This window comes from Ascaphus truei, chromosome 3 (genome assembly GCF_040206685.1).
Source record: "Ascaphus truei isolate aAscTru1 chromosome 3, aAscTru1.hap1, whole genome shotgun sequence".
In the NCBI taxonomy this organism is placed as follows: domain Eukaryota; kingdom Metazoa; phylum Chordata; class Amphibia; order Anura; family Ascaphidae; genus Ascaphus; species Ascaphus truei.
In genome coordinates, this window is record NC_134485.1 from 151,514,299 (window position 1) to 151,542,153 (window position 27,855).

Genomic DNA, 27,855 nt, shown 5'->3' on the forward strand with positions numbered 1-27,855 from the left:
CCCTCGATTGATTGATTTTATAAATATCAAAATGGCCCTTGGCAGAAAAAAGGTTCCCCTCCCCTGTTTTAGAGCAAGGGTGGACAACCTTTTCTTAAGGCGTGCCAATAAATGGGCGTATGTTTTTGGGCAGGGCCACTGTTGTACTGCTCCCCCTTCTCAATTTCATTCCCCCTCGTCACCTCTCGCTGGGGAAGTTGGGCTCGACTTTTAGGTGGGCTCGACTTTCAGGTGGGCTCGACTTTCAGGTGCGCTCAATTTCTATCACTGGCGGGGAGAGGGGTAAAGAAGGAGGGAGGGGATAGCAGAGAGACGGTCCCGCAGCGCACAGAGAACCTGGCGGCTGGGAAAGGAAACCGTGGAGCTCCCGCCCCCTGGAACAGCTGATCTACGCGTATCATCTCACAGGCCATTCCAAATGTAGGAAATATACAATACTAGCTGAGAGACCCGGCGTTGCCCGGAATGTAAATAGATAAAATAAATTGATGTTGTTTAAATAAAAAGTATAATTTTTAGTAGTTCCAGTTGGAGCAAAGATATAAAAACAAAACCACAACTACAATGCCTGAGTAATAAATGTAGGCCAACTACACACTGACTGAGAAAGTTCTGATCTCTCTGATCTGATGTCAATAAGCGGCGGAGCCAAAATGATAGTAGGCATGAAATGACAGTGAGGAGATTCTCACAGCAGCCATTTTGTGTAAAGACAGATTAATTTCTACATGCATAATAAGACTACTTCATATTACACTGGCGACACACTTTATTCGAGCTCGGCTAGTCCCACGAATTCGGGTATACCCGGGTGTATTGAGGTTTGTGACTGTTTTCTGCCCGAGTGCATTGAGGTATTTTCCAAGCAGGGATTGAAGCATTTTATTCCCGCTGGCTGCAATACTGCACAGTATATATATATATATACTGCATTACAATTCATGAATTTATGCCATCTGGTAGACACGTGAAGCATTGCAGCCTATTAAATCCTAATCATTATCATTTAACAGATCAGCCGCCCGTCAGCCAGGCATGAACCCAGGCTGGGAAAGCAAACACAACGGGGCTTGTCAGAGGTGAGGAGCGGCGCATTCCAGGTATCTGCCAGGTACAAACTGGGCATTTGCTCGAATAAAGTGTGTCGGTGCAGTAGCATGTGAAAGCAAATAAATAACAATATTTGTAGGCATTAAATGACAGTGAGGAGATTCTCACAGCAGCCATTTTGTGTAAGGACAGATTAATTTCTACAAAACATATTTTTTTTTAATTCCCTTTTCAGTGAAGCAAATAAATAACAATATGTTTAGGCATTAAATGACAGTTAGTGAGGAGATACTCACAGCAGCCACTTAATATTGTAAAATGTAGATTCCAACTTATCCCTTTAAGAGATGTAACATTCATCTAATATGGATCTCATGTGATATTAGGTGAAGAAGCATGGTCTCAGGTGTGTGTGTGTGTGTGTGTGTGTACACAGGGGTGACAGTGAGTGTGTGTGTAGACAGGGGTGACAGTGTGAGATGGATGAAACTTACTTTGGACTCCGCAGGGGTTCTCTGGGGGTATGGTGTGTCAGTGAGAGTGTGTGACAGTGAAGTAGGCGTGTGTCAGTGATGTCACTGTACCTTTTGGCCAATGAGAGTCGTGTGGGAGGCTGACTATGGGCGGGCGGACACAGGGACCAATGCCTGTGTGTGTCTATGTGTGTGTCACAGTGGAGCGTATCTCTTGGCCAATGAGAGTCGCGGGGGGGCGGGCGGACACAGGGACCAATCAGATTCGCCGCATCTAGCACTAACCTTTCGATTTTATATATTAAGATATGATGTTTTTGCAATGATTCAGAATTTGAAAGTGTAACGAGTGCTCGCCACCAACAGGACGTGACTGTGAGGCTGAGGTGGGGATTTGTAAACACTGACCTGAAGCCGAGAGGCCACGTCCCGTGTGCAGGATCGTCGTTGTGTAGCCGGGTCAGGTTTTGACGAGGTCAGGTAGTAGATATACTCGCCGTGATTAAGGGTTGGAGACTGGAGGGTAGTTAAGGTCACTTGGTTGATGGTAGTAGAAGGTAGAATAATAGATATCCAAGCCGAGGTCAAGGGTTGCAGGGTTCCGGGAAGTAGTGTAGGTGTCCATGGTCAAGGTAGCTCGAATGCAAGACAAGGTAATGCATGGTAAGACACGCAGAAGCTTGTGGACAGCACTTGGTCACAATATAAAGACTACTATGCTTAGCCGATTTGGAGCAGGGATCGCTGAGCATATAAAGGTCTATGAACCAGCTGAAATAGATGATTGACTCTTGTTTGCAGAGTCAATCCAAGAGAAGGAGCACAGCTGAATATGATAATCGCTATCATACTACTCGATCGTCATGGGGCGGAGATAGCACTGCAGGTGTCCAAGATGAATCAGCTGTTCTGCTGTCAGTGCTAACTTGTGTTTGGATCCTGACAACCCATGGAAGGCGCCTGCGCATGATCTTCTCAGCGAAACACTTTACGGAGGGAGGCGTGACCTAGGCCTGATTTTCACAAAGTGTTATAAGACAATTTTTCAGCCATCTAGGCAAGTCTATCTTGCTCATAATGATTGCTTCTTCGTCCTAAGTGAGACCAAGTGCACTAATTTTAGTTGAATATACTGAATCTTAAAGAGCAATCCACGCAATATCCTAGGTGTGGGTTTTTTTTTTTTAATAATAAATTAGTTCTATATTGTTAGATAATACTCATTACCTTTTTTTTTGTCTTCAACTCTTAATGCTTAATTAATTATTTTTCTTAAATTTTAAAATACTGAGAATCCTTTGATTTCTATAGCAGGTTATAGCACACTTCCCAGCAGTGCAAAATCTTCAACACTTTCTTGTTTGTGATCATGTGTTGCCATTATTCCCAGCAGTTAAACCTGCAAACTGTAATAGATAATGTTACCTTAGTGTAACTCAGCAGCTACAATGTATTCTTATATAACAGACTAAAGGATTTGTAGAAACTGTAAGGCGACCATTACCCTGGGAAGCAGAATTTTTCTGATCGATCATGGGAGAATGAAACGCTCAGCAGCTTAGGTAAATAGTTTTCAATTACAGGTAATCAAATGCTACATTTTTTGTGTTATCTGGTTTACATCTAAGTTATGTACTTAAAGTACTTGCGTTTTTGCTTTTCAGCATTCATAATGGAAACGTTCAGTAATCTTTCTTTATCTTTTTTTTAGTGTCCGTTAAATGAGTTTATGGACCATGGAAACATATCGTATGAACTGTAAGTTACAACTAAAAAATGTAATCTGTTGAAATACTCCAACGTATGCTAAGTGACAATGTTGTGGATTCATACACCAGACTTATAGATTTGGAGCCTATTTTTTCATCTTGAAGGCTTTGTGTTTGTGTATTTTGGACTCACTTCGCTCTATTTTTCATTCAACTAAACTGAAACTGCCCTAACCTTCATGCGGCTAAAGACCAAGGTCATTACACTCCGATTATATTATTCGTCACCTCTGCTTCTTTTAATACTGTGGACCACCTTTTCTCCTTTACATTTTTCATATCCTGGTTTTCACCTCGCCTCTCCCATCAAACTTGGTGTCTGTTTTGCTAACACCTTCTCTTTCTCTGTAAGAGTATCCCAGCTGTCTGTTCCGGGACCTCCTCTTTTCTTTCTAGATATTTGCTTTAGGTGAACTTGTCACATCTTTTGGTTTCATATATCACCTTAATGTTAACACACAGATTTACTCAACCCCAGACCTTAAACCTGCTGTCGAGACTAGTGTCTTGCATTCTCGCAATATCATCCTGGATGGACACTCGCTGATTCAAACTTAACATGTTGAAGACATACCTCATTATATTTGCTCCCAAACTCTATTTCCCCCTTCTCCATTACTGTCAGCAAAACTATCATACACCCGTATTTATATAAATGTATATTTGTGTGTGTAAGTGTATATTATCATATGTTTATCTACTTATTATGGGACATGCACCTACCCTATTGTGTATATCTTTATATATAAAAATGAAAATTGTTTGATTGTTAGTAGATGTGGGGATTCTCATTGGTCCGTCGGTTCGCCCTCCCATGCCCCGCCTCCCCCACGGCTCTCATTGGCCAAGAGGTACGCTGACATCATGGACACACCTACTCCACTGTGACACACACAGACACACACACATACTGCCACAGAGTCTCACCCCTGCAGACTCACCATACCCCCTGAAACTGTCACCCGAGACTCTGAAGCCTATACTGAGCCCTCAGCATAGCCTCGGACACTCACTCCCTGCGGACTCACCCTACACCCCTGGGATCACCCCTGCGGAGTCACCCACCGACCTTGGTAACTGTAAACCACTTTCCAACCCTATCTCTCCCTGCGCCCTTTACTATCCTCTCCACCTCCTCAATCATCATGCCCCACAAGATCATCACTCCGCGCTCAGCACGACGATTACTGCGCTTCACCTCTCTGATGTCCACCCCCCCTCTTACCCGTCCACGCCACTAGCTCATGGCAGCTTCACACTCCCTCCACCTTTCCGCTCTCTCCCCGCTCAGCAGTCCGCTGTCCCCGCTTACCCATACTAAATATGCCCTACAAGACCATCACCCTCTTGCCTGCTCCCTGCTTACTCTAGGAAAATGTCCGCTTCCCCCACACGCTCCGCACTCAGCAGGCCGCTTACCTTCATGCATCGTCTGCACCGTTACTCTGCAAAAATGTCCGCCTTCCCACCCGATACAATATTCACCCACCTCCATTGTCCCCCTTCCTTACCACCCTTGATGCAAATAATTTACATAACCGCCTCTCCACACTTACCCTTCCAAAATGTCCGCCTTCCACCACGCTCCGCTATGTCTCCCCTCTCCCTTCCCCCCACAACCCCTTCAATGCACACTTATCTTTTCGCCCGATATGCCCCACAACCCCTTCAATGCACGCATACTCTATAAAAATGTCCGCTTCCACCACACGCTCCTCGATCAGCAGGCCGCTTACGTTATGTTTCACATAAGAGGTTTGTGTAGAAAATAAAGAAAATTGGACTCAGTAATAATATATGGATTGAAAACTGGTTAAAGGACAGACAACAGAGGGTTGTCATAAATGGAACTTTTTCAGGTTGGGCTAAAGTCGTGAGTGGAGTACCTCAGGATCGGTACAGGGACCCCTGCTTTTTAACTTGTTTATTAATGACCTCGAGGTTAGGGTCGAGAGCAAAGTCTCCATCTTTGCTGATGATACTAAATTGTGTAAGGTAATAGAATCAGAGCAGGATGTAATTTCTCTTCACAGGGACTTGGAGAGACTGGAAACGTGGCAGGTAAATGGCAGATGAGGTTTAATACAGATAAATGTAAGGTTATGCATTTGGGATACAAGAATAAAAAGGCAACTTACAAATTAAATGGAGATATATTGGGGGAATCCTTGATGGAGAAGGATTTAGGAGTGCTTGTAGACAGCAGGCTTAGCAATAGTGCCCAATGTCATGCAGTAGCTGCAAAGGTAAACAAGATCTTATCTTGCATCAAACGGGCAATGGATGGAAGGGAAGTAAACATAATTATGCCCCTTTACAAAGCATTAGTAAGACCACACCTTGAATATGGAGTACAATTTTGGGCACCAATCCTAAGAAAAGACATTATGGAACTAGAGAGAGTGAAGAGAAGAGCCACCAAATTAATAAAGGGGATGGACTTTATAACTTATGAGGAGAGGCTAGCTAAATTAGATTTATTTACATTAGAAAAGAGGCGTCTAAGAGGGGATATGATAACTATATACAAATATATTCAGGGACAATACAAGGAGCTTTCAAAAGAACTATTCATCCCACGGGCACTACAAAGGACTCGGGCCATCCCTTAAGGTTGGAGGAAAGGAAATTTCACCAGCAACAAAGGAAAGGGTTCTTTACAGTAAGGGCAGTTAAAATGTGGAATTCATTACCCATGGAGACTGTGATGGCAGATACAATAGATTTGTTCAAAAAAAGGTTGGACATCTTTTTAGATGGGAAAGGTATACAGTGATATACCAAATAAGTATACATGGGAAGGATGTTGATCCAGGGATTAATCTGATTGCCAATTCTTGGAGTCAGGAAGGAATTCATTTTTCCACCTTACTGGGGTTTTTTGTTTGCCTTCCTCTGGATCAATAAGTAAGTATAGATATAGGATAAAGTATCTGTTGTCTAAATTTAGCATAGGTTGAACTTGATGGACGGAAGTCTTTTTTCAACCTCATCTACTATGTAACTATGATATCCTGAAGCAGACAGGGTAAATTTGAAGCGTGTCCCTGCACCTAGTCGAGACTAGAGTCTTCCCCCAGTTGGTGAGTGTATGTCATAACTGTGTATTGTGTGTATTTGCTGGTTCTGCCAGAATAAACTCTGTTTATTCAATTACTTGGTCCTGTACTTGGTGATAGTGATCCTGGAAGGTTTTTGATGTTAAAAGTACAGGTCTCCCGTGACAGGCTTTTTTTTCTTCTGGTGGCAGCAGTGGGATCGCTAGGGCTCAGTGTTGAAACTTCTTGCGGAAAGGTTTTGGCTCAGAGTTGGTCTAAGACCGCAGGACAAGTATTTCCAAATACACTGTGCACAGTTTGCATACTTCACTTTTCGTTTCTCCTTGTACTAGTCAAAACAAAATCTATGATGGCTGGTCCAGTAGGCTGTTAATGGTACTGGGACCGATTTGCGGTTGTTGACCGGTGCAAGAGGTATGAGCTGCCAACAGACAGCTGACCCAAGAGGGTCCTTGAAGAGGACCTTGAGTGGCATGAAGGTGGCATTGCTGAGTGATCCGATGCTGTAGTGTTCGTGGCCACTACCGGTGACGCTAAGCACCTGGAGACAGAGCCCCTCGAGACTGTCTCGGAGTGGGACATTAACTCTCCAGAGCTTGCTCCTGTAGCCGTTCCCACCACAGCAATTGATTTTGTGACTAATAGCCGCACTGGGACCAGGAGCGTCCGTGGCTGAGCGCATGCAGACTTTCGAGAGAAACCTGCATCCCCCCAGTGGCGGCGGACTGTGTGCCCTCGCAGTCTCAGAGAAGCGGGTTTTAACCACCGCAAGAGTGCCAGTGATCCGAGCACTCCCTGTTGCTGAGAGCCACCGTGATGGCTGAGGAGGGCACCACGTGGGTGCCCTGCCTCACGTCCATCAAGATGGTGGAGGCCTGTGTCCCCCAATAGACACAGCCAGAGAAGTGGGTCTTAACCCCCGCAAGAGTGCCTGAGATCCAGGCATTTCTCGTAGCTGAGAGAGCCACTGTGATGGCTGAGGGCACAACGCGAGTGCTGACTCTCCCCAAGCCGTGGCGGAGTCAGCAAATGGCCGGAGAAGATGCAGCCAAGACGGCAGAGGATGCCCATGAGGACCGGTGCTCCCGGGCAGACCAGCCGGACCATCCACGGATGGAGTGCGCCAGTATATCCGCTAAAGTAACCCCAATCCGGGGCAATGTTATCCAGCTGCAGAGCTGGCAGCCTACGAGAGACTAGCCCCAGCCAAGGAACAGCAAGTGGCCGTGCAGGAGTTCCAGGAGGGAATCCAGCCAGCGGTCCCTACAGCCCCTGACAGCGGCAAAGCTATGGAGCTCGTCGGCTCGCAGCAGAGTGCAGCCATTGGGCTGCAGGACCAGGTGGTCCACAGACTTGTTTTGCGTACAGGGGTCCCAAGCAATCGGCAGGTGGTCAGCCTGGGGGACCCCAGCGCTACGGTACCTCTGGGCAGCCTGAAATGGTCTGCCCAGAGCACCATCTCCCACGGACGTGGATGCCGGTGAAGGTACAGGGTGAAGATGCTTCTGTGACCCCAGTCACAGGGAGCCAAAGTCGGGCAGTTGCCCAGGCAGTGGTGCCTTTGGCACTGCCATCCATCACCGTGTGTCATGCTCCCCAGCTTTTTGAGCCAACAGCAATGATCGCCTCTCCCCTGCATTTCGAGCCATCATGTTCCAGGGTCACCGACGAGATTAGACAGGTTAGCCAGACTCAGGCTAACCTCTGTCCTGACATCCCTGTTGACCATTCTTCTGACTTAGTGACTGAGAGCTAACGGCTGGAGCTCAATGAGATGGTGCGGGTAGTCCCTGATTTGGAGGGCATGAGACCTTGGGCGGTTGAGTCTGCCTCCAAGTTCATGCCCGATCAGTTCCCCCGGACCGTGTGTGCTTTTGTACTGAGAACAATCTCTGGTTGCTCCGGCCAGACTATGGACAGAGAGGGACCAGTTAGTGAGTCCCTGGGTGGATAGAGAACAGAGCTTACAGGGGACTCATGAGATACTGCTGACAGGGCATCAGGGCCTCGCACCAAAGCCTGGCTGGTGCCACCGTTCTGCGGCCTGGAGGCAGCCCAGGAGATATCGGAGTTCAACCGCAACTGGGATGTCTGCCAGCAAGTGAGCAAGCCAAGGGGACAGTGCAAGGGCTCCCCGGAGACTGTCACCAGGGGTATGTAAGCCCTTACAGCACAAGAATGTGATTGAGTCGGTGGTGTTGGCTGTATGGAGCTTGACGCTGGGAGATCTGGAGAGCCAGGCTCTCCCCTATATCGTAAACATAAAAAACAAAACTGTGCGCTACTACCTAACTACCTATAAAGTTTAAATGTATAAATATATACAGTGCAGTGACTATACCATCAATTTAGTGATAAAAAATTTATAAAATTTCCTGATACACCATAATAAAGATCCGTCAAATCTCACTTTTAAGGGGATTCAGTTGATTCCTGTAAATAGAAGAGGAGGGGACAGAGTTAAAACATTGTCTTCTAAAGAGACATATTGGATACATAAGTTAGATACTATGTCCCCTAAGGGGTTAAATGAGGATGTGGATATTTGGGCACTTTATTGAACCTTTAGCTCACCACCCCTCTGTACCTAGGGGATGTATCATTTATCTCTGTATCTCTGTTTTCCTTTCTTTATCCTACGCTTTTTTCTAGTTACATCTTTTTATGCAAGTAATGATGGTGTCTATTTTAAGTCGACTAATATTGTGTTTCTTTTATTCCAGCATGTTTTTAATTATTTATGCTAGGTTTTGTCTATATGTAAGTTTATATTAAATAGGTATTGTTTTGTTTTGTTTTTTTGTTTTTTTTGTTAATAAAGTTGTTGTTTTAAAAGTAAACTACACATCTTCCCTATCACGCAGACCATTACCTATTATAGATGATTGGTCTATCCCTAATTGGTTGACCAATAAGGTATCTATGTGAGGTATTTAAGACCTCTGGGTAATGGCCTAATTATTCCCTGAAGAAGTAGTTAATTCTACGAAACTAGTTGGATGTAACATTCTATTGCCTTATATCTGCTTACATTGGCCTTTGTCTATGTGTTGGCCTGTCCTGTTTTTATTTCATCCTGTGTGCCGTTTTGGACACTTGTGAGAGACTTTGTAAGACTGTTCAAACTTCCCTATTGAATCCACCACTGCTGTGTAGACAGCAGCAAGCTGCGCTTTAACCTCTGTGCAGAGGATACACCTGCCGAGGTACAGGAGCAGCTTCATATCGGCCAGGAAGCAGGAGCGATTTCACCGAGCCCCAGTACCAGCTGCTGAACCTGGCTGCATGAAGGGAAATCCCCTTGGGAGTGAAAAGACTGACGTCCTACCCCAGAATCAACTGAGCTGCAGCAGCAGAGGGAAGCAAGCACCTGAATCTACAGCTAACAGCTGCCGATTGGTAAACAGTGTGATACACACTACATGCCTTTTACCAACCTTTTTCATGTACGCAGATATATTACCCCCTTTTTAATTCTATAATATATTGTTGAATTTGCTTCACTATTTGGCGTTGTGCGCTGTTTTCTTTTGTTTCCATTCTCCCCGATATCCTAGGATAGGCTAGGCAGAAAGGCTCAGTGGAGCAGGGTGAGATCAGTGCTCAGCGGGAGTGGAAGCGAGAAGTAGAAAGGATAGACCGGGTCCTGGCTCCAGATAAGCCAGGCAGGACCCAGCCATCTGATTGCACGGTCGACACCAGGGATCACAGACCCCTCTACCGGACCACGTACAGGGTCTCAGCAGAACGGGAACAGAGTTTACAGGGTGCTAAGGAGATCCTGCTGACCAGGCATCAGAGGGTTGCTCACACCAGAGCCCGGCTAGTGCAACCGTTCTGTGAGCTGGAGGTATCAGTGTTCAGCCATGCCTGGCATCTCTGCCAGCTAGCAGGCAGGCCGGGGGACAGTGTGTGAGAGCTCCCCGGAGACCGCCACCGGGATTAATTGTGCATTTCCAGCGAGAGGCTGGGAGTGGGATGACTGCGTTGGTAGTATACAACCTGCCGCAGGGAGATTGGAAGAGCCAGGCTCTGCCCGATGCCCTGGTAGTAGCTAGTGAATGAGGCTCCGTGAAGCAAGGGGAGATAGGTCCCCAGCTCGCAGCTTCCCAGCGGAAGCAAAGCCGTAAGGTAGTGGAGAGAGAGCGGTTCCTGTTTCTAGAGAAGCCGGGCAAGACTCATTCAACTGATTTCCAAGTCGACACCGGGAATCATAGACTCCTCCAAGACTCCTCCACAGGACCACGTACAGGGTCTCTCTGGAGAGGAAACTGAGTACGGAGAGGGAGATAGAGATGCAGGGCTACTATAGACTGGGGGAGAGCCAGAGTTGTGTCCCAGACAGACCCCTGACTGAGGTAACCAAGAGGCGGCTTGAGGTACTGGCAGCCTGGTAACCTGAGTTTGTGGCAGTGTTACAGGCTCTGCATAAGTGCCTGGCCACAGTTTTGGCTCTGGAGCGAGGGAAGCACTATGTATGTGGAAAGCCCTTACCTGGGCTCGTAGAGCACAAGCCCCTAAATTGGATGCGGAGGATGCCTGGGGAGATCATAGACCTGATTTACCTGGAGCCGTGCCGTTCACGACTTGGATTTCGCTAGGGGTAGCGGGCATGGCAGCGCAGATGGTCTCTACCGGCTGGACATACCCAGCGACCAACGCACCTCAAGGACTTACAGGCTTGTGGAGCCAGCTGATGGGGTGACTACCCCAGAGCCTTCATCTTGAGTGGGGATATGTGACTGTAGGGGTAGCTGGCATCACAAAACTGGGATAAAGCTCAGCTAGCTACCCCTAAATCCATGTAACTTGGCCACCTATGTAAGGCTTATTTCGACCAAATGTACTTTAATGTAAATCACTGTAATATGCTTTGGGTATCAGCCCTGAATGAAAGTAAATGATATATATTCCACTGTTACTGTCATTTCTTTGGAGAAAGACTCGGCAATCCACTTACTTGAAGCTTTCCATAAAATTATAGGATTAAAACCAGTGTTGGGACAGCTAGGTGTCCAGAATCCTGGGGCTGGGGAAAGGTGAAAGGCTGCTGATCATATCTGGGAGTAAGAGCATTGTACTGCCCAGGCTCTGAGGCTCCTACCCAGTGGGAGGTCTTGAGTGCCTTAGTACACCCCTCCTCTGGCTTTTGTGCACAAACTCAATCCGTGTTCTGGTTGGCCAGCACCCTGTCCCTTGTAAAGGATAGCCACGGAGGAGGGCTATATAAAAGGCACTGCTGATCAGAGCACTAGACTATCTGAGAGAAATTCTGGGAAGGAGTTTGGATCTTGAGTGACCAGCTGAAGATATGTGTCAGTGTGGCTGCTGTGTTATCAGCACTCTGATATCCTGAAGCAGAGAAGTGGACAGGGTAAACCTATTTGAAGTGGGTCCCTCCACCTAGTCGAGGCTAGGGTCTTTCCCCAGGTCCCCAGTTGGTGAGTGTTTATTCAATTACTTTGTTCTGTACTTGGTGATAGTGATCCCGGAAGGTTTTTGATGTTAAAAATGCTGGTCTCCCGTGACATCCACGTTACACAGATTGTTATCTGTAAACCGTAAAAATACAACTATCTTTGTCTGTAAACAGTACTGTAGGTAAGGATATATGCACATTAAGTGTCATGTTTTAAGGTTCCTTCCTTTAGTGAAACCTGTGGATTTCTTTTTCCTGAAAAAGGAGACTATCGTGAGTCACATGCGAGAGAGAGAGCTCTTTGTCTCTGTCTCGACAGCAAGGAGAGGAGAAGACATGAGTGGGAGGAAGTGTAGTGGGCACAGAGAAGCAGACACAGTAAGGCAAAGAGTGCAAAGTGAGGGGAGGAGAGAGTGCAAAGAGGAGCAGGGCATGATGGAGGGGAGAGTAAGGTGGGAAAGAGGGGTCAAGAGACAGCAAGACATTAAAGGGAGGGGTGAAAACAGAATAATGGGTAATAAATATTTTTAAGGCCTGCTTGAGCAGATAGTATGCTTTAAACAACTTGCCCATTAAAATCTCAGACTTTAAAGGAGGGCCAGCATCATATTCTAGTGCAACTAATTTGCTGTTCTGAACTATTCAACCGGAGTTGTATTGTAAATTTGCATGGAGGCTTCAAACCAGATGCAACAGGAGTATTGTAGATTTAAAAAAAAAAAGTATTATATAGCAGTTAAAGCTGCAATTCCCCATCCCTAATGGCTGGCAAATTTCTGGCCAACTAATGTGGCGACTTCCTTTATACAGCAGGATATAATACTGGTAACTTAGTGAGATTGAGTTCTGGCAGCCCCCTGGTTCCAATCCTATTTAAAGAAAAAAATAAAGGTGTAGCAGGGCTGGGGTTGGTTAGGGGAGGTGCTTTTATGACGCAGGTCCTAAAAGTAAGCAACATGCACGTGTCTATACCAAGGGCCTTAGTCTTGAATGTCAAGTAGCAAAGTGCAGGTCACTCTGCTTGATGCACATGTGCAGTTCCTATAATTTCACTAGGAAGTAAACATTCAGTAAAGGAATGGCTGTCCCAAGATCTTGCAAGCATTTTGGAAGACCTGCATAACATTGAAGCATACATGTATCTTATGTTTTATAGTGTCTTAACAGCACAATAAGTGCATTTGAATAAACTAGTGTAGTATGCTTTTTTGTAAGGGTGTGTTGTCTGGCAAGACCTTTATTTAATTTTAGAAGGGAGACTTATTATGTTAAAATCTAAACCTTATTCCTTCTCCTTTAGTGGCATGGAACATTGTGAAAAGTTTGAAATATCAGAGACGAGTGTGAATAAAGGTCCAGAAATGATCAGACCTGAATGTTTTGAGTTGCTTCGTGTTCTTGGGAAAGGTGGTTATGGAAAGGTAAGAGTTGAGTCAGTGTTAAAGTTTTATTTTGATTAGATTCATCTAGGGTACAGTACATGATTTGTTTTAGATGTTTGGATCTTAAACCACTTATCTAACCTGTATGTACTTGTTTTGCCCGATAAGGCAAGGTTTTTTTCAATAAAGTTAAATTCATAAGTCCATACTCTAGTTATCGGGCTCTGCACATTTTGCTGCTGACAGTCTTGTCCTGTGTAAGGCAGCAACATAGTAGCCATCTGCGCATGCGGCTACTGTATTGCTACCTTATATAGGATTGAATGAAGCGCATGTGCTCCTTTCGCTCCTCTAAGCTATTAACATAGCAGACGTAGACAGCTAATGTGTTAATAGCTTACACATGACCAAAAGGAGTGTATGTCCATGCGCTCCTTGAATCCTGTGTAAGGCCGCGTCCATACTGCGCGCCACCCGAACAAAAGGCCACACCTCAATGAGGCAGGCCATAGAGCACACGATAAAGCGCGACGGCGCCGCAGATTTTCCAAGATACAAAAGATTTTGTTTTTGACGCGCGCCGGCCGGGTCACGTGACCTGTTCAGCTAATGAGGGTAAACCAGCCTCATTAAGTCACGGCCACGCCTCCCCGTCGCTGTGGATCTCAGGCCACAGATTGCTCGGCCGGCAGGCGCACGCAACGCCATGCGCTCCGTCGCATGCGCCCACTATATCCGAGGCCTAAGGCAGCAACACAGCAGCCGGCACTGTGGTGCAATCCTGTCGCTGTAGTCTGTATGACAACTTCACAAGGAAAGAGTGGAGAAAGGAGACAATATTATATCGGTAATTACCTAGTTACAGTTGGCAGAGGCTGGAATCAAGGATATCGCCTTATATTCAGGTGTGCCCTGTAATCTGGCAAATACGGTGTCATGGTAGATAAGCATTTTTAACACCTTAATACCCGGATCCTTTGATTGAGCAAAGCAAGAGATAAAATAAATTGTGATTTATTTACAGAATGAACGCACACAGCTTAATTTACAATTACACTCAAAATACACTTAGGCCTGGGACCCACTGCGCCCGGAGGCGTGGGCGGCCGCACGAGTGTTCCCCACCAGCAGGGGAATCTTCCCGAGCCGGTCCCAGTCCCCCCTCACGGCACAGCTCACAACACACTGTGACGCTTCAGCCGCTAGGGGATTCAAGAGAATTGTAATCCCAAGGGTCGACGCGTCACGTGGTGTGGCTTTGAGCCAATGAGGAGGGGAGGCTTCGGGGAGCGGGGAGGAGAGTGTGGAGGGAAAGCAGCGTGAGTGCCTGTCTGTGTGTGTGTGTGTATGTGTGTGTCTGAGTGCCTATCTGTTTTTGTGTATGTGTGTGCGTGAGTGCCTGCCTGTGTGTGTGTGTGTGTGCATGAGTGCCTGTCTATGTCTGTGTGTGTGTGTGTGCCTGAGTGTCAGCGTGTGAGTAGGGCAGCCCGCAGCAGCTCCCTCCTGCAGCCCGGGAGCCCGAGCCCGTGGAGGAGGGGGGGTTGCGGGTCCCTCCGCTTAAACCACGCCCCCCTTCGCTTAAACCACGCCCCTCCCTCCCACTCCAGTTCCGGCTCCCGCTCCCTACAGACCGCATATCGCAGTCTGTGTCTGTCAGCGCCCCGCCTGTCTGCAGTGCTGGCGCGCTGACTGAGGGAGCGGGGCCTTAGCCTTACAGGGACGGGGTAAAACAAAATTTTCTATTCCCAAAACAAAATCTTTAGAAATAGTCTCTATGCACAATTTCCCAGGAGCAGGAGTTGTGTGCAAACAGACGAAAACAGTCTTTGGACAGAGGCGCCTCTCACAACCGCTGTTTCCCCGCCGGGGCTGCTTTCTTTGTTCTACCGCTGTAGAATTGGTTCTGGAATGCTTAGTTTTCCGAACTACTGACTTTTGGTTACGATGGTAAAAAGTTTAAAGTCAAGCTCTGACTCCTGATCGGCTGCAGGGGTTCTTATGCAGTCAAAACCCCTATCTTTAACCTCTGCGGACATCTGGCCCATTTGCCCAGACATTTACTAATATAGGGATACTTGCATTACCCCTCTTCACTTAACACCTTAATCGGCCAAGGCCTTTTAACTCCGGCGGGGTGTCTTAGAAGTCCGGGCTAAAATATGTGTCACTTACCTTGCAGGAATTTCCTGCTATGCATTTCTAAAGTACAGTGATTACAAATTCAGTGTTTCCTCTGTTTCGGCCCTCTGAATGAAAATCCCCTTATGCTTATACTGTTGGAACAATTAAAATAGGAGGACTTTCATTCATCAATTTTTATATATCTTTATAAAAATTGCGCGATATACTTTTTCATGATTTTACCCGAGATTTTAGGGCTCACAGCAAATCTCAGTGCTCTCTAGGAGCTTCCTAGCAGAAGTTAGCTATAAGCCGTTTGCTATGCTTCGGGCTTCTGGGTTTTAAACCCATTTTTCCTTTGCACGGTTACAGGGAAACACTGCTACAGGAATACATTTCATAGTTAGAAATAACATTATTCTCGCCACCTTATACCTGGTGAGAGACACACATACATTTTTATTCAAATCAGTGTTGCTGCCATTACTGGGTTGCAGAGCTGACAATCTACAATTCCACAATAAGGCTCAAGGGCACCCAGCCGGGCATAATACCTTTTATTTACTGGTCTGCGTACCCCATCACCGTCACATACAGTGTGCCTCTGTTTGGAGGCAGGTGTGACGGTATTTATTTTTTATTTATTTATAAAAATGTTTTACCAGGAAGTAATACATTGAGAGTTACCTCACATTTTCAAGTATGTCCTGGACATAGTTAATATGACAATACATTGGTTAAAAATACAGTTACATAAATGAACAGGGTATACATTATATACAATGCATTGAATGCACAGTTAGAGAAGATGTATATTAAAGGGCTTATGTAACAGTTACAGACCAGATTAAAATGTGAGACAACCTTAGTTTTGAAAGAACTTAAACTGGTGGGGGATGTGAGTCTCCAGTAGGTTGTTCCAGTTTTGGGGTGCACGGTAAGAGGAGGAGGAGCGGCCGGATACTTTGTTGAGCCTTTGGACCATGAACAGAGTCAGATCTCAAATAAGTGCTGCTTGTGGTAGGGGTGAGGAGCTTGTTCAGATTGATGGGTAGCTTGCCCAGAAAGTATTTGAAGGCAAAACAGGAAAGGTGAACTTTGCGCCTAGACTCGAGTGATGACCTAGTTCTTTGAGCATTTCGCAGTGATGTGTGTTGTAGTTGCATTGGAGAATGAAACGACAAATTGAATTGTAGAGGGTGTCAAATTTGCTAAGGTGGGTTTGGGGTGCCGAGCCATATACTATGTCTCCATAGTCGATAATTGGCATTAGCATCTGCTGTGCAATACGCTTTCTGACCAGCAGACTTAGGGAGGATTTGTTCCTGTAAAGTACACCTAGTCTGGCATAGGTTTTGGATGTCAGGGTATCAATGTGCATTCCGAATGTTAAGTGGGAGTTAAACCATATGCCCAGGTATTTAAAACTAGTAACAGGAGTTAGGGTGGGTTCTGATCTGGGGCTCAGTCACTGGAAGCTTTAAAAATGTAGACTTGGTCCCAAATACCATTGTTACAGTCTTGTCAGTGTTTAAAAACAGTTTGTTTTGGGAAATCCAGTTTTCGAGTCTCAAAAAGTCAGACTGAAGTATGTGTTCAAGGTCAGAGAGGCTATGGCCGTGTGCATACAGGATTGTGTCATCTGCATACATGTGTATTGAGACTTCCTTACAAGCTGTGGGAAGATCATTGATGAACACTGAGAAGAGTAGGGGCCCGAGAACAAAGCCTTGCGGGACGCCACAGGTGATATCCAGGGGGTTGGAGTTAGAGCCTGAGATGGACACATGTTGGGATCTACCTGATAGTTAGGACTGAAACCAGTTTAAAGGTAACCAGGCTCTCAATATAGGTTAAGGGGTATATGGAGAGAGAGATGGTGGAACCTTATGCACAAATTTACATAATGATAAACCAGGACTGGAGGACAGAGTAAATAAAGGAGTGGGTATAGCAGTGAAGTGTGATATGTGAGTGACCAAAACACCAATCTCCTGAAGGAAACAATCAAGGATGCCGGTAAGCACCCTGATGTAGCCTCATTGGAGACATGCCAGTGCTAATAAAGGTACTCCTCCATAAATAATCACTCAATAAATAATAGAGCAAATCTTACCCACTCCATCTGTCCTCAAATGTCCTGAATAGTCCGTCCAAATGGCGTGCAAACTGTAGAGAAAAGTCCAGCAGAAGAAAAAGAGAGCAAAACCAGTGCACTGTCAGGGAGCCAGGTGGTAAGAAAAATAAAATACTATTTATTCCGCACCACTCAGTAAACATAACCCCAGGGGGTAAGACAAAAACTCCTACGCGTTTCGGACCATAGGGGTCCTTTATCAAGGAGTGCTCTCTTTTTCTCAATATAGGTTAAGCCTGTTTTGGTTACCCCTGATCCGTGTATAAGGGTCCAGTAACAATGTACTATTCCAATGTACTGTATGTAATTAAAGTATTTCCCCCCCCCCCCCCTTTCCGGGCATGCAATCAAGCAGGGATTGCTAGGGTAGGAGTTTCAAGGGGACTTTTGCAGAGGAACCATTGACAGAATGTGCCTAGGAGGTGGGGTCTGGAGTTGACGGTTCCCCTATAAATATACCCGGGAATCATGCCTGATTCTCTGATAGATGGAGACTCATTGTCCTGGCAATACCTCCCCTTGAAAAAGCAAGCGTGACTCGCCACTAGGGGGACTCTGCTTCAGCACAGCCCAGAAAGGAGAATGAGGCACAGGGATAAAACATATATTCCTGTAGCTGAGGGAATCCCTAGGTTAAGGTGGGTACCCCAGCTAGTGCCAAGGTGACCCAGAACCAGTATATGGTTTGTGGGTGCCCCAACCGTATTTAAGTTTGAGGGGGGACTCTTAGAGTCCAGACTGAGTCCAAAGGAAAGTGTGTGGGGAATAAGGCAGATAGAAATAAAACTACAACATTTTTCCTCTTCTGTCCCTCATACCCAGAGACTCAGAACTGTATAAAAATATACTTTAATATAATGAGTTTTTACATTTGGAACCGATGTCCAAAGAGGCTGCCCGAGCTAACCTATAGACGCCCTCAAGTCTGCTGGATATCGGAGTTCAAAGCTGCCAGAGGATGCCCAGAGGTGTGAATAGCATTTTGTCAGCGGGGAAAGGCAGAGTACCAGGTCCGGAGATCAATGCCAGTCCTCTGGGATGCCACTTGCTCTGCCAGACCTGGTGGAGCCTGTCCCAGCGGGTGGCACTGAGATAGCCAGCGAGAGAGGTGGCAGGCTTGCTCATGTCTCATGGCTATTTCGAATTTCCCGCTGACCCGGCTTTTCTAGCCGGCTTGGCTCTGATTGGCTGCTTGGGAAAGTTCCCACGCGTTGATTGGCTGCTGAGTTTTGTGAAAACTCAGAATACTATAAGGCCTCGGCCACGGTTACTCCTGGCGTGCGGAGGCGCGCTGAGGCTGAGGGTGAGGCTGAGGGAAAGCGGGTGCTTTCCCTGGCCTTAGACAGAGCGCCGTCCGGGGGCGTGCGGGCGGGCCAGTGATGTCACGGAGCTGGTTCGCACTCATTGGGAGAACCGCTCACGTAACCGGCCCTGCGCTCCGGCAAGCGCGAAGATTTAAAATTTCCCCAAGACCAACGCTTCCGAGCGGAAACGCGCCTCCGCCCACAAGCACTAAACATGGACGCGGCCTAAGAATCGATGAGCCAATCAGATTCTCTCTCGCCAGTAGTAAGAGCGTAGGCTGGCTTTTCAAAGTTGCTTCTGTGCGAATAGCGGAGCAACAGGCTTCGATTTCAAGAATTATGCGCCCAAGTTCTCAGAAACGATCGTAGCGGACGCGACTGGAATTTTATGCCGATTTGAGTTCCAGGAGATTTGGACTAACTCGCGGTCAGGAGGGACCAAGTTCTCAGAAGAGAACGTACCAATGGTGTATGGAATTTCATGCCGATTTGAGTTCCAGGAAATTCCGGGCTAAGTCCTGGTCAGAGTAAAACACTTCTATAGAGTTCCCTGTGTTACGGGAGATCAGTACTTTCACACCGAAACCACCGGGATCACTAGCACCAGACAGGACAAAGTTGTAGAATAAAATGGGGTTTATTCTGGCACGCCAGCAGACAAAACAAAAATGTACAAAGCAATATACAATACCAACTGGGAGCCTGGGGAGTAGACACTAGCCTCGCTAGGTGCAGGGGCCTGCTTCAAGAAGGCTTGCCCTGTCCGTTTCTCGTCCAGGATCTGAGTGCTGATCACACACAGCAGCCCCTCTGAGATATCTCTCCAGCTAGTCACAGTAAAGATCAAACTCCTTCACAGAATGTCTGTCTCTCTGTCTCTCAGTTAGTCCTCTGAGGGTAGATCTCCACACTCCTTCCCAGAGTGTCTCTCTCAGATGGTTCTCTGAGGGAATCTCCCCACTTCTGCTCAGTGTCTCTCTGAAAGTAGTTCCCCACACTCCTTTCCAGAGTGTCTCTCTGAAAGTAGATCTGATTCTCTGATCAGCAGCACCCCTTATATAGCCCTCTGTGGCTATCCTTTTCATGGGATGGGGTACTGGACAATCAGAGCACAGATTAAGTTAGTGCCACAACAGCTAGAGGGCATGCTAAGAACTCATCCCTGATTAAATCAGAGTCAGTGCAATACAATGCTCTTACTCCCAGATCTGACGGCAGCCTTTCACCTCCCTCCAGGAGTCCCGACACCTAGCTGGCCCTAATCCTATCAATTCTATAGAAAGCTTCAACTAAGTGGATTGCATTCTCCATATAAATAACCGTAACAATGGAATATCTCATTTGCTTTCTTGCTCATCTGTCATTTCTACGGAGAAAGACTCGGCAGTCCACTTAGTTGAAGCTTCCCATTGAAATGATCGGATTAAAACCAGTATTGGGACAGCTAGGTGTCAGGACTCCTGGGGAGACGTGAAAGGCTGCTGATCAGATCTGGGAGTAAGAGCATTGTACTGCCCAGACAATTAAGGCTCCTACCCAGTGGGAGGTCTTGAGTGCCTTAGCCCGCCCCTCCTCTGGCTTTTGTGGCACCAACTTAATCCGTGCTCTGATTGGCCAGCAGCCCCTGTCCCAAGTAAAGGATAGCCACAGAGGGCTATATAAGGGGTGCTGCTGATCAGAGCATTAGAGACTGAGATACATTCTGGGAAGGAGTTTGGATCTTGACTGTGACCAACTGGAGATACATGTCAGTGTGGCTGCTGTGTGATCAGCACTCTGATATCCGGGACGAAAAGTGTACAGGGCAAGCCTTCTTGAAGCAGGCCCCTGCACCTAGCAAGGCTAGAGTCTACTCCCCAGACCCCGAGTTGGGATTGTATCTTGTTTTGTGCATCTTTGTTTTGTCAGCTAGCGTTCCAGAATAAACCTCATTTTATTCAACAACCTTGTCCTGTCTGGTCCTATTGATCCTGGTGATTTTGGTGTAAAAGTACTGGTCTCCTGTGACAACCCACAAATCGGGTAGCGCTATATTAATTAAGAACTCCCAAGTTTCTACCCATCTACAGGTCTGACTCGGTTTGGCAAGATACAGACCACCCTCAGCCAAACTTCCATTAGGGGATTGTGTCTGCATCTAGAGTATACTTCCAAGTACAAACCTATGATTTTCAGAACTTGCCTATTACTCTCTGGTGGTTTTAATCATCACCAAACGATTTCACTCGTCCCCATTATTTTATTTGTGTATATAAATAAAGTTACGTTTGTACCTTATATCAGATTACCCATCACTGTTTATTTAGGGGATACCATTTATAATTTATTATCAGCAATACACAGTGTTGATCTCTATGCTAGGCGCGTTCACTATTTACATTTTTTGTATGAATAATTTTCCCCTTCAAGGTTTTTAGAGTGTACGTAACTGGGTATTCCAGTTTCCCTTGGTCTGTCAAGAGAAGCACCTTTTTTCTTCTGGTGTTGCTGTGAAATTTCAAGATTTTATTGTTTTGTTTTTTTCCCCCTGTGTGGCTTAGGTTTTTCAAGTGCGGAAAGTAATTGGAGCTCATACAGGAAACATATTTGCAATGAAAGTGCTGAAAAAGGTAAGAAAACTGCTTTTTGTTTACAAGTGGTACTAATCTGTTCTCTCTGGAAACCCTCAATTGAGAAAAGAATCCTTTTTCATTTAGAAGAATTACTACCCACCTATAAGTAAATGGTGCAACACTGACCCACTAAGCTACCTAAAAACCATTATTTTTAAATGTTGTATATCATAGACCCACTGCAGCATGCAGTTAAATACAGGAGTTGAAAGCATTACATAAAGTTAACAAATACATATCTGCAAAATGACATATACGAACAGACACCCATGATAATAGCAGTTTATAATCTGAAGGATTTGTAGATGTATTTGGATTTACATTCATATGTAGATGTGCACCATTCCATGACAAATGTCAACAAAAGATTTTAAAGGCAAAAATATTTTTGTGGTGTCACCTTTTCTTTCTCCATTGTTTAATATTTGAGGACCTTGCCTTCTCCCGAGACCAGTACAACCAGTAGGACCCACTTGTAAATTACGCATTAGTTACCAAGCTTTTAGTTACCTTTTTAATTGAGGTTTAATCGGAACCCGGTATGCCGTAAATGACTCTCTGAGAATATTTATAGGCCCTTACTTTCTCAGGTGGAGAGGAGAAACTTAAATAACTACTCAATGGAGAGTGGGAGAATATTTGGGGTAGAGCTCTGCAAACTTGTTGCCTATCTCTGTTAGAGGGATAGTAGTAGTAACAAGACCGATCATAATCTGGTGGCCTGTTAAAAATTAGTTTAAATTTTTTTTGCAGTTTATAAACCTGTTAATTTGAGACTTGGGAGGGGTTTAATTTTCTATCGCTACTCCCTTTTGTGAGAGGCCCACTATTCAGAGGCCCTGTTGCAAAATGATATGCTTAATTTCCAAAGAAACAAAAGCAGCCATTTTGTTTGAGAAAGCAGATAATATTGTGAAATTCATCACAATTTTCAGTCAACAATGTTGGACTGCTCCATTATGTGGTTTGCTGTTTAAACGTGTTGGTGTCTGTTTGGATTTGTGTAGTGATTTGCAACAATGGTGATTATTTGGGCCAGGTGTCAAACTAATGCCGACATCCAAAATCTCTGTGGCTTCTGCTTTTTCTGGAACAGTATTAGAAAAGAAACTTATTTTATTTTTATTTTTTATTTAGTGCAGAATTTAAGAACAAAAACAGATGAATTCTCTTTTCAGAGCAGCAAAACTAAGAGGGCTTATTCTGTCTACCAAAATTCCCCATTGAAGGCAAAAGGGAATTTTGGCAGAAAAATCTCCAATCTGCTGCTTTGGTGGGTATAGAATGAGTCATTTTGTGAGTAATTTTAGGCAGCAGTGTTTCTGTAAAGTCTCTGATCCTTTGAGTGTCACTATTAATATTGAAGATTAAAAATTCTTTCAACATCTGGTCCTTTGAATGCGCTCTCTGTCTTCTAGGCCATGATTGTGCGGAATGCAAAAGACACAGCACACACAAAAGCAGAGCGGAATATTCTAGAGGAAGTGAAGCACCCTTTCATCGTAGACTTAATTTATGCCTTCCAGACTGGTGGAAAACTCTACCTCATCCTTGAGTATCTCAGCGGTCAGTTTGTACAGTATCTTTGTACTTTATTTTTTACTTGATATTTGTTGGGTATCATTCAATCAGTGTGTGTATTCTCTCTATCCTATCTATATGTATATATATCTATATGTAGAGGTATCTGTACCGTGTTACAGAGCTTAATAATCAAAAAGGTATAGACGATACCGTTCTGTGGCTAACGAAATTGCGGTACACAGAACGATATCGTCTATTCCTTTTGGATCCTCGGGTCTACCCGATACGACTGCGCTATAACCGGGATCGCGATTTAAAAAAAATGACCACCGTGATCAGGAATTCTGCGTTTGTCAGAGGGGGAGAGCTGAGAACTCTCCCAGCTCTCCCTGAACATGGCGTTGCTGCGGCGCCCCCTACCTCCCCACCCCACCCTCCCACGCAGCACTTACCCGTAGCAGCTGATTTGTGTGCTGTGCAGAGAAGCTGTGAGTCTGCGAGAGGGGGGGGGGGGAGAGGATCTCACGGAGTCAGGAGAAGCCGGGCAGGAACCAGCTCCCTTCTCTCTTCCACCCCAGCGGAGGTACAGGGATGGAGGAAGAGGTGTGTGTGATGTGATGTGCAGGGGGGGTGATGTGTAGGCAGGGGATGTGATGGGCAGGGGGGGATGGAATGGGATGTGCAGTGGGGGTGATGTGCAGGCAGGGGATATGATGGGCAGGATGGGATGTGCTGTGGGGATATGGTGGGCAGGGGGGATGGGGTGTGATGTGCAGGCAGGGGAATGTGATGTGCAGGAAGGGGGGGTGATGTGCAGGCTGGGGGGTGATGTGCAGACAGGGGCATTCGTCCGTCCGTTAGCAGCAGAATGTATGACTATATTTTTAGGCAGCAGTGTTTTAAAATATGTTTAAACTTTATGCATTAAATCAGACAGGATCTGTTGTCCTGCAAAGACTTGGAAGGGGGCTTATGGCTACTAGATCAAAGGGACATTTGTCCTGGAGGTGTGATCCCTTTTATTAGCAGGAAAGGCTAAGTGAAGCACCGATATCCTCCATTCAAAGGGTCCCTATAACTTAGCCCAGACTTAGTGGCATGGAGCCAGGGGAGGGTTTGAATAGTGAATGAGCAAAGATGGTGGTTTTGTGCACATGCTCTTACTGTTCTGAAGCCAGAGAGGCCAGGTGTTGCCTCTCCTAAAAGGGTATAAGACAGCTAGCCCCATCCCAGAACTCTCTTTGGTATGGTTCCATCTTGTAAGAAGTTCCCAGAATTCAAAGCTCTGAGTAAGTCGTCTAAATTTCTCATTGGTTAAGTGTCCAGATACAAGACTCCAGCAGAAAGAGGCGACTTAAAGGAAAAGTTGCCTGGATTATCTTGCTGTTTGTTTGCAACTAGGAACGATTAGTTTTATAACCCAGTTTCCAAAGTAAGTGTGTCTTTCTTCTGTATTTTGTGCAATATTGTGTGTCTGCCTATTTAAGTGAATAAATTACAATTTATTTCATCACTCATTTTGCTCAATGAAATGATCCTGGTAATTAAGGTGTTAACAGCTTGGTCTCCTGTGACCGTACCCAATTAACGCAAGACCGGACAGTCATCATGTTGCTAATAGCAGAAATATGATCAAATCAAAATCAGAAATCAAATTCTCATATGAAAAGTACCACTAAATAAATAGTTAATGAGATGTAATACACTGACATCGCATGCATATAGCCCAACACAGCATGTAACTATTGAAAACGAGAAGATGTCCGTTGGTGATGAAACACATTGAGTGGACAACACACAAACCTTTTCTCCTCATAATGGACTTTATGATTTTCATATGGACTTACCACTACCCTGCATCATGAGAAGTTTTGGCATCACTCTCTGACACTGCACATTTATTGCTATTTCACTAAGCTGAGTATTTGTCAGGATCCGTGATCCGCGATGACCTCGGCGCACACAGTGCGTACCCCAACCGTGATCGGGTCACCCTCTCCTTCCTCCATCCATGCCGCTTCTCTCCCTCCTCCTGGTACCAGTCGCCATACTAGGGGCGTGAGCTCATCACGCGCAGGTGTAAATACGCTCTCTTCTGGTCCCACCTCCAGACTGCGCCCACGTGGTGATGTCATCGGCGCGGTGCGGGGTCAGCGCGTGCAAGGGCTGCGTCATCTGGTATCATCAGGGATCCTTCCCACACCGGTCTCCTGCACCCATACTGCCTATTACCGTCAGTCTTACTGACGCGCCTTCTCTGTGTCTGCTACCTCATTGGTTCTTGTTCCCTATATATGCTCAGATGGCCCTCTGGCAAATCGGCTAAGCATAAACCTTTGTATGTGCAAAGTGTTCACTGCTTTCTTGCCTCCACAGTCTTGTCTTGTACTCCGGTTCCTAGCTCCTCTGTTTTTGACCTCGGCTATTTCTCTGGACTCCGCTCTTCTAAACTCCTGACCCCGGCTACCAAAGATGATCTGCACCTCTCCAATCCCGACCACGGCTAAGTACCTTCTACGATCCGTAGCTCTCCAACCCCGACTTCGGCAAGTACCTCTGACTATCCATACCTCTACAATCCCGACCCGGCTACCTCGACCACTCTACACTCCAGACGTGGCTGGAGGTTGGTGTCTATATCAATCCCCACCTCGGTCCCGCAGTCACGCCTTGTTTGTGGTGAACACTCCGTTACCGTTTGCTCAGCCATGGACCCCGCTGAGGTGGAGCGAGTCTTGAGCACTCACCCCAGCATGTTCTCTAAAATTGAGAAGTATTTAGAACAAAATGACAGACGCATGGACTTACTGCAACAGAACCTCCTGTCTCTTACTGACCGGGCGCAAGCCCTTCTTCCTAGTCCTGCTGCAACTCTAGCTTCTATGCCCATGACCTTGACATCAGAACCCCGACTTCCTACACCCAACCGTTATAGTGGCGACCCCCATGGGTGCCGGGGCTTTTTGAATCAATGTTTCATCCAGTTCGAACTAATGCCTTCTCTGTTTATTTCTCTAAGATCCAATGTGGCGTACACTTGCTCGCTACTCGCCGATGATGCCTTGGCCTGGGCTTCTCCCATCTGGGAACGAAGATCAGACCTCACTCAGGATATCGGTCAATTCAACCGGGAATTCCTCAGTCTGGTCGAAAGATGACTGCAGCTCTTCTCGATCCATGGCTCGATACGCACTGGAGTTCCGCACTATCGCCGCCGAGACCAGATGGAATAACGAGGCGTTGTCAGCTGCCTTCTGGCAAGGTCTCTCTGAGATTTTAAAGGACGAGCTCGCTGCAGATGAACACTCTACCGATATCGAAGAACTCATCGCCATATGTATCCGCTTGGATCAATGACTGCAGGAAAGTAGGTCCAGAACATCCTGTCACCGGCAGCTCACTCAAAGATTCCTTTCTCTCCATGCTGGCACAGCTGAACCTCTTCCGCCAGATGTCCCAGTTTCCATTGAACTTGGCAGCAACAAGTTGTCTTCCAGTGAGAAACAGCGCCGACGCAACGCCGGCCTCTGCCTGTTCTGTGGCAATCCCAGACATCAGGTACTCAATTGGACCCACAAGTCGGGAAACGCCAGGTCCCAATGAGGTCCAGGGGAATCACATTGGGAACACTTTCTACCTCCCCTACCAAGTTGAAAACATTGCTAACCAGGATTCTTGTTCCACACCACCGCTCTAGCCTTTGTGGATTCCGGGTCGGGAGGCAATTTTATTGACCAGGGCTTTGCTGAGAGGAATAACATCCCCCTCATCCGCAAGAGATGCCCTGTAGGGTTGGAAGCAATTGATGGTTGACCACTGCAACCAGCATTTATCTCCTTACAGACCTCTCTTTTGGTTACATACAGGTGATGACCATATGGAAGAGATTCAGCTGGATGCAATCCATACCCCATCGGTCAACGTGATTCTTGGCCTTTCGTGGCTCCAGCTTCACAATCCAAATATAGAGTGGACTGACCAGGAACCTGTCCTGTGGAGTTCTTCATGTTCCAAGAACTGGGCCGTGCCCGTCAAAAGTATATGCGGGGTTGCTGCTCCTAAAGAAGAGAGGGTTTACACAGAGCCTGAGGTTTTACACAGATTTTCGTGATGTTTTTGATAAAACAAGATCAGAGGTTCTGGCACCTCATCGCTCATTCGATTGTCCTATTGACCTGTTACCCGGATCAATACCTCCTAGTGGCAGCTCATACCTACTTTCTCGTCCAGAGACTAAAGCCATGAATGATTATATTCATGTAAATCTACAAAAGGGGTTTATTTGGAAATCTTCGTCCCCAGCTGGAGCAGGCTTCTTCTTTGTGAAGGATGGATCTCTACGACCCTGTATCGATTACAGAGGTCTTAACAAGATGACCATCAAAAATCGTTACCCCTTACCATTGATTTCGGAACTCTTTGACCATCTACAAGGGGCCTTCTTCATCAAATTGGACCTGGCATGGGGCCTACAAGTTGGTGAGCATTTGCCAGGGTGACGAGTGGAAACCAGCTTTCAGTACACGAGACGGCCATTGTGAATACCTCGTCATGCCTTTTGGCCTCTGCAATGCCTCAGCCGTCTTTTAAGACCTCTTTTTTTTTTTTTTTGCAACATCAATTTTATTGGTGTTTTTCAAACATACAAAATGCCACAAACCATTGCAATGTACAGCGTCTCTTTTTCTAATTTAACAATAAATACATTAACCTTACATGACATACATTGGGGACTACCTATAACATTAGACGTGACACACAAGACATACAAGACAAAGGACCTGGGGGAAGGACAGGGGGGGGAGGGGGCGAGGGGCGACCATTGTGCCTTTCGCTTGGGCTTTTGGTTCCATCTTGAATTCCTGTGGCGCCGTGTTCAAAAGTTTTCCAAGGGAGTTTCAACCTGTGCCCTGCTCTTCTCTTGTCCTTGTGTAGTCGGGGCTGTCGTCGGTTTTAGGCCTACCTGTCCGTCGCTATGTGGTGTCTGGTCTCTTTGCCGTCAAAG

At 46.1% G+C, this 27,855-nt stretch overlaps 1 protein-coding gene across 8 annotated transcripts in view; it reads left to right on the plus strand.

The window, feature by feature from the left end:
• Positions 1–3,199: 3,199 nt before the first annotated feature.
• The window catches only part of RPS6KB1 (ribosomal protein S6 kinase B1), a 128,361-nt gene continuing 103,705 nt past the window's right edge, over positions 3,200–27,855 (plus strand). For all 8 annotated transcript variants that reach the window (XR_012799823.1, XM_075589647.1, XM_075589648.1 and 5 more), the window contains exons 1-4: positions 3,200–3,281; positions 13,071–13,191; positions 21,255–21,323; positions 22,745–22,892. Coding sequence is in view for 7 of the 8 variants with exons in the window: in XM_075589647.1 (XP_075445762.1) it covers positions 3,253–3,281; positions 13,071–13,191; positions 21,255–21,323; positions 22,745–22,892 (367 nt within the window). In the remaining variant the exon portion in view is untranslated. The remainder of the gene's footprint in view (positions 3,282–13,070; positions 13,192–21,254; positions 21,324–22,744; positions 22,893–27,855) is intronic.